The following is a 13,356-nucleotide window of genomic DNA, read 5'->3' as shown; positions in this document are numbered from 1 at the left end:
ATACCTACTTCCTAGGATTAAATGCTTTAATATATTATGTGATTTTAAAGTTCCTAGCACATCTACATAATAGATATGTAACGTTAACTTAATAAAAAGAACTAATTTTTAACCCAGAATTTCCATATTTCAACCTCCTTTTCTATTAACCATAAGAGAAAGAAACCATGCCAGAACTCAGTGTTCTCAGCTTACTCTTTCTCCTTCTTCTAATAGAGAGGTGCATCTCTGCTAAAAGTTCAACCGCAAGTACAACAAGAAGAGAGAAAAGATCCTGACCTAAAAATTACAGAAAGAAAAAGACTCATTTCTAAAGTGAAATCAGTTAAATATAAAGACTTTTTTCTTTAAAAGATAAATCAAATAAATGTGTCCCTTGTTTACCGGTACAAGTAAATACCGAGCATACATATATTTTCATTAAGCTCTATTGTCTCTCTGTCTGTGTCGTGTTGGGAAAGAGGTTGCAAGTTTTGGGTTATTACTTACTAACAAATATTAAAACCTATCACTAGATAAAATGTTCATCTACATTTCTAAAAATTATACTTAATATGAAGACATCTACACGGGTAATGGTAATAAAATGTTCAAAGAGAATTAAGTATCTTTTTCAGCACTATTTATGTTTCCAGCTGGGGGAAAAAAAGGATGAAAAGAGGCATCACAACTTGGAATCTTGACTTTGGTGTTAAAGTATGATAATGTCGCCTGCTAGTATAAACTAAGGCAACTGCTGTTCAGACTAATGTTTGGAAAATGTGATTAGAGATTTATTTCTGACATTCATGTTTTTTTGTGTGTTTCGCATTAGATAAGAGAAAAATAACACACGTACAGGTTTTTGTCATATTTGTTAAACAAGTAAAATACCAGTTTCCCAAATTGTGACACATTAGGTAATATTAGGCCAACTTTGCATCCATTCTATTAATTTAGAATTCCAAATAAATTAAATCAAGTGCCAAATAAACTAAGTTGTTGATGTGTTTGTGATTCTCAGAATTTACTTGTTCTTAACGCATTACTACCAATTTCAATAATTAGCTTAATTCCAGATTTTAGTTATTTGATCAGCTGAGAGATAGTCATGTGCAGGGGCTCCAAAGCCAATTTCTGTAATGTCTCTATGCACAATGTCCACATGCTCCTCACCTTCTATGATGTAGATGCATTCTCGGTCAGGGGGGTACTTGCTGGGGTAGTTGGGAGAGGTAAAGACACCTCCCTCCGCATGTTTTGTCCAAGTTCCACACTGCACTGACTTCTGTGTTTCTGAGGTGGTTTGCTTCTCTGTAAACAAATTTTTAAAAGAGCCGTCATCCAAATTTCTATAGAACTAAAAATAGAGAACACATTCTTATAATATCCATTAGTAAATTAATTTCTAAATGTTGTCTTAGTGAAAATCAATCATAAACACTAACAAATGGTCATATATCCTGGAATATTAAGAATATGGGGGAGATGGGGAAATGTAAATAATTAGAGGTCTCTCACCCACAGTTTTCCAAAGAAACATACCTGTTCCTTTTTTGGTGGCCCCAGACAAATGGAAGATGATTAAACTTGCTACAACTGAAACGGAAAAGGAAAATTAGAAAGAGATAATATTAATATACACCAAAATGATCGAGATCTGTAACAACACAACCTAATTTAATAATAAAATATCAAATCGGATTAATTTTATTTTTGTTAACTATTCCAAGTTGACTCAGATCTTGCACACACTGATTCAAATTGCACAAATCAGGAAAAGTTATGAAACCCTTTGGGAAGTAAATGCCAGTTAAGAATGGATGAGACCCAAACCCCTCAGGCAAATGCCTGCTTCAGTACTCAGAGGCAGTATTATAAATAACCTACCCATGTCCCATTCCAGTAGGATATCAGACCCACATTGCTTCTAAGCTGCACTTCATGAGGGGTTGTGCTAGGACCTCTACAGGAAGAGAGCTTGGCAGCAGGTGAAAGGGTGAGAAGCATTCAGACCCCAGGACTGATGCTAACACTGCCAATGCTATTGTGTTTTAGAAAATAAACACCTAGCAAATCCTATGGTGGAAGGGGGAGGGGAACAGAGAAAAATAAATTAGGGTGGATTGGAAGCATTAAGCAGGCCTATAAAAATGTTCCTTATAAAAAGGTGCTGTACTACCAAGTAAGCCCATCCTCAGCATTTTCTAAGCTATAAAATTCATCTCTTCTAACCATAACTTTGTTTTAATATTCAGGATTTTCCAGAGATAGATTATTAATTTCACAAAAGTGATTACTTATAAGCATGTTGTTGAATCAGCTTTTCAGTCTCAAAGACACTCTGATCTGTCACTTAACAAAGACCATTATAACCTGAACTTTCTGTTTACTTCTATCATTCTTGATTCACTCACCATTTCGACAAAACCTAAAACTAGAAATGTGTTAAACTAATCTAGTCTTCATCATTCCTGAATTTTCCTCTCCTACTTTATTTTCATTTTGCTGCTCAATTATCTAAAAGCTCTAAGTTCCAGTAGGGTATACCTCCCTAATGTTTCCACTTAAAATGAGTTTGGGAAAGCGAGGATAAAATTCACAAGGATTTCCTAAGCTTAACTCACTACAGGAGCTTATAAATCATATGCTTAAAGATTACTCCAAGAAAAAAGTGTCTGGGCCTTGATTTTAGTATTTGAGAATTGCATCAATTACATGACTGTACTGTAGCCGGCTCAAAACATTAGTTGTTGTTATCGTGTATGTTTAAATAGAACAAACCTTATTTTAACTTGCCAGGGCTCTGTACACACACACGCACACGGGTATACAGCCATCGATATCAGGACATATGTTTGGTGTTCTGTTTACTCTGTTTCTCCTGTTTTGATGGAACCACATTGTGGAACAGGTACTATGGGTAACCTATCAGCCAACCCGGCCTTTCAGCTGTGTGACCTGGGATTAACTCTCTAATCCTTGCTTCATAATGTGAAATTTCCAGCACACATTTCTTACCTTGCTTTTCACTTGATGACTTTTGATGCTATTTTCCTCCAATTTCTTTCCTATCATTGCACGCAGATCACACACTCCTAAAACCACACTAGCGTTCCACCGGCCAGAGTTGAGGGTCCTTTGCCCTCCGCTCCAGTGCTGCGTTCAGATGTGCTCTAAACTATGTACTGGGGGAATGTGGGCCCCCTGAGCTCCTGAAGCCCCCGAAGGAGGAATATTCCCTTCCATCCCGCAAACTGTCTGCTCCTGCGCTTTCCCTGGGGCCCACTCCCCAGACACTGCCGCACGTGCGCATCCCAAAACTACTAGCCATCCTCACCCCCGGATGATCCGGCGCACAGAAAGGCTGCTTTCCCTGGCGGATGCTGATATCCGGCTACCACTGATTGCGCTGCCCCCACGCCCCGTGGTATTCTGCTGCAATACAGAAAGTTTACACCTGCCCCAGACTCGCGGGGACTGCGGGTTCTCGGGAGCAGCGGCCACCAGGGAGGGACCCGCGCGGCGGGAGCGGTACTCACTGTGAAGCACACTGCGTCCATAGATCATGTCTGTTCGTTACACCAGAGGCTCCGAGCTCCACTAATTCCATTTAGAGACGGGAAGACGTCCAGTGGTGGGGAGAGGACAGAGTCGAGAGATGTGAAATATGCAAAGCCAGGACCAAATGAAGGGGGAGCGAGAGAGGGGCAGGACGAGATCCGAGCCCACACAGCAGAAAATCCGAATCCGTGCGTCCTCCGCCCCGGCTCGCTCTCGCCGTCACCGCTGCGAAGCCAGCATCCCCACCATGACGCTGGCATCACACCCGAGCGCCACTCGCCACCATCCGCGCCGCCGGCGGCAGCGCCCTCCTCCTTTGCATCATCGCCACCGCCGCAGCTGTCTGGAGGGCACGGACAGTGGGCGCAGGCAAAGAGCCCGGAGGCGCCCGGAGCTGGGGACCGGGGACCGACGGCAACGACGGTGGTGGTGGCGGCGGCGATGGAGGGGCTGCTCAGTCCCCAGTCTCATCCACCACGAGCAGCAGGTTGGGGCAGCCTCGCCCGCCGGGAGGACGACCGGCAGCCCTCCTCTGTCCAGCCCTTGGGGATCTTCCGCTGAGGCATTGGAGACAGGAGGAAAGGGTCTGTCATCGGCTCGCCGGCTCCGCACCAGCTCTGCGATCTTGCGGGAGGAGAGAGTGGTGGGCGTCAAGGAGGAGGGCTGGAGGGTGGCGGAGGGGCACGGGGGTGTCGGGGGGCGGGGAAGGGAGGGCGGGGAAGGAGCAGGAATATGGCAGAGTTACCAAGTGGGAGCGTTAGTCATAGCCGTGGGCTGCGCGACCCTCCAGGCAGCCCCGGGCCGGGGTGAAACGGAGCAGCTCGGCTGGCGCCCCCCGGGCTGATGCATGGCGGAATGGGGCGGCGGCAAGGACGGCACACCCTCATGGATCCTTGGGGGGAGGGAAAAAAAGGGGGGGAGGAGGAGGACCAGACTGGGATCCGTCACTCGCCACCCGGGCCAAGGGGCCAGAAGGCAGCCAGCAAATCCCAGCTGGATCCTAGCGCCGGATAAAAGGCGAGCCAGGGGGAGGGGCCTCCAGGTGAAAATCCCCTTTGGGGGTTCATTTTCCACTTTTTAAGGGTCGGAAGTTGCCGTCGCTCTCTCCCCCGCCCCTTACATTCCATCTGTCTAGAGGAAGCGGCTTCTCGGTCTTTCCAAGGGTGACGGCTTAGGGTGGCAAAGCCGGCGGGGCGCTCGGCCGCCACGTTGGCCGGAAAAGTTTCCCGGTTTATCTCCCGGCTTGGTGCGGAGGTCGCCCGCACCAAACTGTTCATGCAAAGACTTGGACTTCTCTCTCTCTACCTCCACCGTCCCCAAGAATTTAACACCCCCAAGGCACACACAGATTACCTCCTACCCACCCCAACAGGGACAGGCTCACGCGCAGGGAGTTAAACTCGGAGTGGGGGGCGGGGGGAGGAAGAGTTGCCTGGGAAACAGCCCGGAAAAGCCCTGGCTCCTAAAATGCAAATAAATGAATAGGAAAGAACCGTAATCAGGGTGGCCACAGAGGACCGAGTCGGGGGAGTGCGCGGAGGGGAGTCCTTCCCCGCTCAGCAGCCGGGCTCCCCCACCCGCTCCCTCTCGCCTCCCTGCAGCTGCGGGCTTGGCAACGCAGACCGGCTGGCTGTGAGACCCGGCCACGCACAGGCCCACGAACCCGGGCATCCAGGGGTGCTCAGCCACACACCACGCGCCTCCGGCTCAGCTGCCGGGTCAGAGCCCAGGATGGGGATGTTGGCGATGAGGGGATGGGATAGAAAGAACTAAGGTGGGAATTGGAGAGATGAGGTCACCTCAAAAGCCACAGGAGAGAGGAAGGGGCCGCTACAGGGGCCCAGAGGGCGCTCAGAGCCAGGCCCGCAACTCAGGCACCTGCTGCTGCTGCCGAGGTGGTGGGCCACCCACAAAAGCGCGCGCAGATGTGCTGGGTGCTCGCAGTTGCCCAGCCCTCACTTCCCTTCAGCGATGCTTATGGAGAGGGTGTGGAAGGATAATGAGGTGAACCCCAAGTCTAAGGGGATCCACGTGCCCCAGAAGCAACCTCCCAGGCTCCTTCTACCAAGATTTCGATTCCTTGATTCCAGGCATCTTCTGCCAGTCCTTGAAGGCGCAGAAAAGTCAGCACTCTGTGTGTGTGTGTGTGTCTGTGTGTGTGTGTGTGTGTGTGTGTGTGTGTGTGTGTGTCCTTTTAATGACAGGTGGGTAGGTAGGTAGGCAGGATGCAGTGGAGAACTAGAGCGAAAGAACAAACAGAGGGACGGAGAGACTGCGCACCCGCAGAGCCAACTCCACCAGAACGCTGCCTGCGCAGGCGAGAGGAGCTCCAGGCTCCAGAAAAGAGCTGCCTGTGCTGATGGTTGGGGCGCGACCCGGAGGAGCCTCTCAGAGCCCGCGAGTGTGTCTGCCCACGGATGTACTTGTAAGAGGACCCAGGGCAGAAGGTCCCTGGGATTCCTGTGACCCACGTGTGATTGTCCTGCCAGTTCAGGGATTGAGGGGCGGGGGGCAGAGGAGTTGAGGAAGAAATGCCCCAACTGCACAGAAGCAGAAACGCCAAAGAGTAGTGCTAGGGAGGTGACAAAGGATGCTGGTCACCAATGGGGGAGGGAGGAGGGTCTTTGAAAAACGGCCAATGATGGGAAATGATGGTGTAATGTTGAAATCTTTAGGATTGGTTGGTAATTTTTTTTCACATCCAGAGATACCTCTTTATGAAAAACGATAAAATCTTTCAATGAAACAGTGATGAGTTGAAAATTATCTTCAGGAAAATTACTGCATTCCTCAAGAGCAGTTTGAAGATAGGATGGCAATTTGGTCTTTGCTAAATCCATCCACTCAAGTATGTCTAACCTTTTCCCTCCTCTTTGTCCAGGTCGGTTTCTCATGACACATATTTTGTTACCTGACCTAGTAAGTGGTAGGCTTCTGAAATTTTGCTAGACAAGTGGTCCTTGAATGGGAATGGGGAGTGGGTCCAGGAAACTCAGGAAGGAAATCCCAGGGAAAAGATGAAGGGGCATGGGGTCCACACCTTTTGTTCATGTCCTCATTTCTCCCATAATCCAGTGGTCAGTAGGTCTGTGGTTGAAATTAAACTCTCATACATACTGTGTCTTTGATTTTTGAACCCAGTGGTTTCCTGTGCAGTGCCTAGGGCTGTGGGATTGAACATTTGCTCAAAGCTCAGGGCTGAGGTTGTGAGTGTGCAGTCCTGGATCCTGTGGTCTGTGACAGAGGCATGCTCAGGTACTGTGTCCCCTCACCAAGGGACCAAGACAGGTAGCTGCTGAGACTCTACACAGCTTCCCTAATCCTACCAGGCTATGGTAGTAAATTTTCCTCAAAAATTCCACTTGTTTTCCTACACAGACACACACACATACTTTCAACCATCCACCACATCCTACTAGCTTGGCAAACTGCCTTCTTCACACTTCGGGGCTCTGAACCACCGCTTGCTGAGTAATGCTACCTCCCCAAAGGGGGCCCACACGTTTTTTTTTCTTTTCTTTCTTTCTGAGAAAAATCAACATATGGGAAAGTTCAGCTTCTCCAAAGGAAGGTTAAGCACACATATGGTCAAATATCAGGATGTGATATTTCTCATGGCAGAGCATATAAACTGATAGCTTTAATAAGCCCAATAGACTATCTAGAAGAAGGTGCTTTATCAGGGTTCTCCAAGGCTAGCACCAAAACAGACACTACTTACACAAGTTACAGTAGAACTGACACTTCTTAAATACAGTTAAAGGGTCACTGGTTTCCCTTAAGCTTGCACCTCATAACGATAAATAGTAAGAAGGATTTCCAAAACCTTAAAAAAATTGGTGCAGGAAACTCCTCTTCTGATGCAAGGGCAAGTAGTATTTGTCTACACACTCATAGTTTCCGAAAGAAAATAATCCAGTTCCAGGTCTCCCGGAGCTCTCTCATTAATTGGTCTGAGGCATTGGCCTCTTCTCCCAGGTTATTTCTGTGTGGCTCTAAGAGGTAATGTTACACACACACACACACACACACACACACATAACTGAAAGAAAATAATGCTTCTGACACATTCTATACACCGAGTGGCCAGATTATTATGATCTCTGAATGCATAATAATCTGGCTACTCAGTATATATATATATATATATATATATATATATATATATATATATATAATTAGAGGTCTGGTGCATGAATTCGTGTATGGGTGGGGTCTGGCCAGCCTGGCCAGGGGAAGGGGACATGGGTGGTTGGCCGGCCTGCCTGCTGGTCGAACTCCTGGTCAAGGGGACAATTTGCATATTAGCCTTTTATTATGTAGGATATACACTGAGTGGCCCGATTATTATGCATTCAGAGATCATAATAATCTGGCCACTCAGTGAATTACATTAGTTCCTTGAAAAATTCTAAATATGTTTTCATTTATTTACATAATTTTGAGATGTAAAGTTCCATTTTGTATTTTATGAACTCAACAATATACAAGTCATAACAGTTTATCAAACACATTTAGGGATAAATCATTTGTTGGCAAATACTGGAATGATTTTTAAAATGATCCGCAATTCTGTAGCAGGCCACTGGTTTTAAGTAACATTTGGGTGGCCATTTATTTCCAGTCCACAATCTGTGAATGCATCACAACAGAGTAGAAAGTCTTCATAAAATAGAAGACTTCAAATCTTTGAAACCTTACATTCAAACCAGACAGGATTGCTTATGAACATGACTATAGAAATAACACCGGGTTTTCTGAGAAGTACGAAAATGCTATTGTATTGTTAGATAACCATGAGAAATTAGCCTCTTGTGGGCAAGAACTATCATAGCACTAGTCTCTTCCACCAGGACATGCAGATCCATAGTTACTGTCTGTGCTGCTTCAGATTAAATGACATTTGTGCTCCAGGAACTACGCATTCTTTTCTCTGCTTGGAGAAATGCCAGGGGAATGCAAATAATTCCCTTACCCATTGATCTCTGCTAAAATTTTAGAAAGACTTTATTTTCCTTCTGATTAATATTTAATTGACAGTGGTTTATAAAAACATAATTATGTTTTTATAACCACCAGCCTAAGTAATAGCTAGCACTCAGCAAATAGGCATGAAGGAACATTTATAAAGATATACCCTGAGACAGAAAGGGAATTGCTCTGTGAAGGGGCCGTCTTTGTACTGACTATCATGCTACATCATCTACTTACTGTTGTTTTGGGGAGAAAACAAGTTTTCATCCCTTGGAAAATAGATTTAACCATATTTGAAAAATGTAAGTGAAGCTGAAGAATGAATCTATATATTCTATTTCAAAACATCCATTAATCAACTCAAACAAAAACTTTACTTAAAATTGCTAAATCCAATATATGAATGTTACCAATAGGTTAGATTTAAAATTTTATCCTAAATTACATAAATGCAAAGCATTCCCTAAATTTACTTACTTTCTCTCTTTAGGGCATATTAAAAGATTATTAGAGGCGCTCGGCCCAGCCTGTGCCCTCTTGCATCCAGGACCCCTCGGGGGATGTCCGTCTGCCAGTTTAGGGGGAATTGGGCCTAAGTTGGGAGTCAGACATCCCTCTTGCCGTCCAGGGCTCTCACAGTCCAGGGCTCTTGCAGTCTGGGACTCCTCACTCCTTACCACCTGCCTGCAGTGGAGGCGGGAGAGGCTCCTGCCACTACCGCTGTGCTCACCAGCCGTGAGCCTGGCTTCTGGCTGAGCGGTGCTCCCCCTGTGGGAGTGCACTGACCACCAGGGGGCAGCTCCTGCATTGAGCGTCTGCCCCCTGGTGGTGAGTGAGCATCATAGCGACCAGTCGTTCTGCTGTTTGGTCTGTTCGGTCAATTTGCATATTACACTTTCATTATATAGGATTATGATTTATTGGGTGTTATGTGGATGGTTTATAAAGTAATAAAATCCAAGATTTGCTAGTTGTAACTAACCCTGAATGCTAAGGTAGGGCAGGACTTATATCTGACTCATGAAATAATTCTGAAGAGAGAAACACACTTTGGCTCATAAAAAAAAAATGTTGAATGAAAATACTGCTTTTTTAAAGAATAGCAAAGCTATTTATCAATCTCCTTCCTTTGACTGTCCATTCTTCCTTATACTCATCACGTATAAGGAAATGTCCCATATGTTTTATTTCCTTTTGCCATTTCCTCCAGTTGTAGGGCAAATCAAGTTACAAAAAAATTTACCGTTTCAGAAAGTGACACTGCAGCAAAATTTTTGCCAAGCAGTTATGGTTGTGATATTTTACAAATCAAGGGGAAATGTCATCGATGCTTTTTAGTAAATGTGTCATTTAACATAGTCTTCAAAATAGTTTTCAAATTGACATACACAGTTAATTTTTCAATACATTTCTCTGGGAAATAAAAGGATTTATTATAGTTATTACTGGGTTATGCATAATACATGACTCCTGTCACAATTGCATCCTTTCAAAATTGATGCTTTCTAATGGAGTGAAAAGGATTTAAAAAAAGATGTTGGAAATGACATAAAGCAATAGCATTCCAAGGGCCACTCTGAAAGCTGTCCTAAAACAATCCTCTGAGCAGTGTCGGCATTTGTCCAGAAAGTGGACAGGTAAATAATGGGGTGGGGCGGGGGGGATTATTTTATATGCACAGGATACAAATTGGAAGATTTTATTTAAAAGGTGGGTTTTTTTGGTTTTGTTTGCTTTTTGGTTTTGTTTGAAGATAACAGTATAGGAGATATGCTTTGGTATCACAAGAATTAGACATTCTCACCAGGTCAGGGTATGAGAACTGAGTGATATCTGAGGTAAAATCAAAGATGACAAGGTTAAAGTCATTTTAATTCATAATTGAAAGCACAACAGAGTTCTTTTAATCCAAAGGTGATAAGCTGATGCTTTGGGATAATGCATTTTATTAAGTCCAATTCTGGATAATGCTTGCTTCACTTAAAAACCACAGTTAACCAACATTCCCAAATGTCAGCCACCTTTTCAACCCCTTGAACAATTGACAATTCACTATAGTCTCCACCCACCTCAGCTACTCCCAGAAGCTTGGTTGGACGAGTCTACACACTTTACACTAACAGTTTCACATCTCAGTCCACACTTGTATGACTCTAGTTTTGACTATTTAGAGCATTACTGGGGCTTCTTTGCCTCACCTCTATATGCATTTGAGTTAGCAATTCTTTATCAGATCCCACCTTCTCATTTAAAAACAAAGAAATTCAGCCCTGGCTGGTTTGGCTCAGTGGACAGAGTGTCGGCCTGCAGACTCAGGGGTCCCAGGTTCGATTCCGGTCAAGGGTATGTACCTTGGTTGTGGGCACATCCCCCGTGGGGAGTATGCAGGAGGCAGCTGATTGATGTTTCTCTCTCATCAATGTTTCTGGCTTTCTATCTGTCTCCCTTCCTCTCCATTAAAAACAATAAAAAATATATTTAAAAAAATAAAAATAAAAATAAAAACAAAGAAATTCAGGGCAAAAGAAGTGCAATGACATCTACAAGGTCCGTCCCTTCCTTTGTAACATAATAACTGATGGAATCCTAGGTCTTCTAAGAACTTGAGAATCCATGTTTTAAACAAGGTGTTTCAGAAAATTAAAAAATAAAAAGAGAAATAGGAAAAGCTATGAATCTCATGTCATGAAACTACTAGAAGTTTGGCATCAAAACCAGAAAACCCAAATGCTGAACTCTGGTGGGGTGTCTTGGCATTATCCTCTCGGGCCCTATCCTGTCCGTGAACACTGGCCTTTTCTCCACTGCCAGCACCTGCGAATGTTTCTCTCCAGCCTTTCTCTGGCTGGGAGTGCAGCTCTGAGCAGGCTCATACCAGGAAAAGTGCAAGTAATCTTCAAACAGTGACCACTTGGAGTTGGTCCCTCGCCTAGCCTGTAGTGCAATCCCAAGTGGATGCTTTACCCAGGCCCCGAGGCCTCCCAGAAGGATCAAGAATTAGTTGCCCTCAGAGGTGGCTTATTTGTAGCACATTTGCCTGGCTGTCTTTCCTTTCTAGTCACAGCTCCCAGTATTTCCTGGGGAAAAAATGAAATAACAACATATTCCGACTCTTCTCCGAGGGGTTGTTTTGTTTTGTTTTCTGAGGACAGGCAAAGAAAACCATTGGGTTGATCCCAAAGTGTTCCTGGGATGCAGATCCTTAGGATGATGGGAGTCTGGGTTTGCATCAATCAATTGCCCTATGATAACAAGGACTCCATGGACGGGGAGAATGGAATGGTGGTATACCCAGATTGTTTAAAATCCTAACTGCTAAGGCTTTTGCCTGTGAAAGATTGGGATAGAAAATAGTTGGAACAAGATGCCCTGGAGTATACTGTCATCTTTCTGTTTCTATTGGAGTCAAGCTGCATAGGGAAGTGGGACCCTGAGACCTGTAACAGAAGACCTGTGGTGGCTGTGCTTGAGAATGTTGGACACTCGTATTGCCCTTATCCCTCTGGACTATCATGACGGTCTCAGACACACTTGCTAGAGAAGAGCAGCCTCCTTGCCTCAATGTTGGAATTCCCTACTTCAAGGCAAATGTCATACAGGAAGACATTTGTCAAGTTCTGACCTCCTCTCTCTTCATTGATTCTAGACCAATTACTAGGTTCAAGTCTCCATGTGGCTTAACTGGAAAGTCCTGTCTCTGTTCTGAGATGAAGATATTATTAGCAGAATCTGAGGATGGATCCAGAGGGTGCCACTTGCCCTTAATAGCAGTAACCATATGATTCATTGTAAGCCATTATTTTCTTGAGACTTCAGGAGACATTCAGTTTATCAGTGGTTTATTATGAGGACTTGCTTCGGGTGTCTTTGTCAAATCATTAAATCCCAAGTCACAGGAAAGTTCCCCCATGTCAAAATTGTCTTACTCGTGTTTATATTTTGTCTCCAGCCCAGCCACTGCTCATGGATTCCTCAGTCCTGCTAATAATTCTCTTCCTCCCAAAAGAGTAATTGGATTTCCCCAATGGGGCCATGCTGATCCTTGAACTTAGGCATTCGTCTAGAATCAATGGAAGAAGGTGGAGAATTGAGTTCTAAATCATAAGTGATTATATCATCTTCAGTTCAGAAAGTGATTGTTTTCCTGTATTTGAGCAAATATTAGAACTTGAGGGTTAGACTGAGTTCATACATAAGAACACAGAGCTAGACATGTTTGCATGCACTGAGGACATAGCCTATTTGATTTATACCCAGTTGGCTCCATTTATTCCACAAGTTTATTTCCAAATTTGAATGAGGCATTTGTCATGACATTCATATGGCTACTCTAAAAATGAGAAATATTAATTTGAGTGAATTCTCTGGGAGACAGTGAAATTAATGCCAAATATATTATTCGTGCAAATATGTGGTTATGACAATTATCTTAGTGAGGAAACATTTATCTTCTTTTGTTTGCTTAATTTTGGAGTTTCTCCCAAATTACTTTTTAAATGACAAAGCCCTCTGGGGAAGAACGGAGCTCTTACATAATACCTCTTCTCTTCAAATTTTTGTTTTACTTTTCAAGAAGATTCTGTATTGAATGAACAGAGTAGATTTGCAAGGGTGTGCAAGAAGAGGGTCAGATTGATTTATGAAGTTCCTGTGTGCTGAACTAAAATCACGCTTCTCACACAGCCACAGGATACGCTTTGCACAACTAAGGTCAACTTAAGTAGGCAGCAATACTAATAATATACTAGATTCCTTTAAAAAATGAAAGTTAAATGTTGATACCCCCAAATAAAAAAAAAACACATTCAATAAATTAAAATAGACCTTATAGGTAGATGA

General features: G+C 44.0%; 1 protein-coding gene across 5 annotated transcripts in view; it reads right to left on the bottom strand.

The window, feature by feature from the left end:
• The window catches only part of NETO1 (neuropilin and tolloid like 1), a 95,589-nt gene extending 91,202 nt beyond the window's left edge, over nucleotides 1-4,387 (bottom strand). For all 5 annotated transcript variants that reach the window (XM_080686599.1, XM_080686598.1, XM_080686596.1 and 2 more), the window contains exons 1-3: nucleotides 3,522-4,387; nucleotides 1,525-1,578; nucleotides 1,156-1,293 (exon numbers count right to left, since the gene is read on the bottom strand). In XM_080686599.1, coding sequence (XP_080542725.1) covers nucleotides 1,156-1,293; nucleotides 1,525-1,578; nucleotides 3,522-3,549 — 220 coding nt within the window. In that variant the 5' untranslated portion in view covers nucleotides 3,550-4,387. The remainder of the gene's footprint in view (nucleotides 1-1,155; nucleotides 1,294-1,524; nucleotides 1,579-3,521) is intronic.
• Nucleotides 4,388-13,356: the final 8,969 nt, after the last annotated feature.

Source organism: Plecotus auritus (assembly GCF_963455305.1).
Source record: "Plecotus auritus genome assembly, chromosome: 8".
In the NCBI taxonomy this organism is placed as follows: domain Eukaryota; kingdom Metazoa; phylum Chordata; class Mammalia; order Chiroptera; family Vespertilionidae; genus Plecotus; species Plecotus auritus.
Note: the sequence above shows the minus strand (reverse complement) of the source record. Positions and strands in the feature narration are given on the sequence as shown.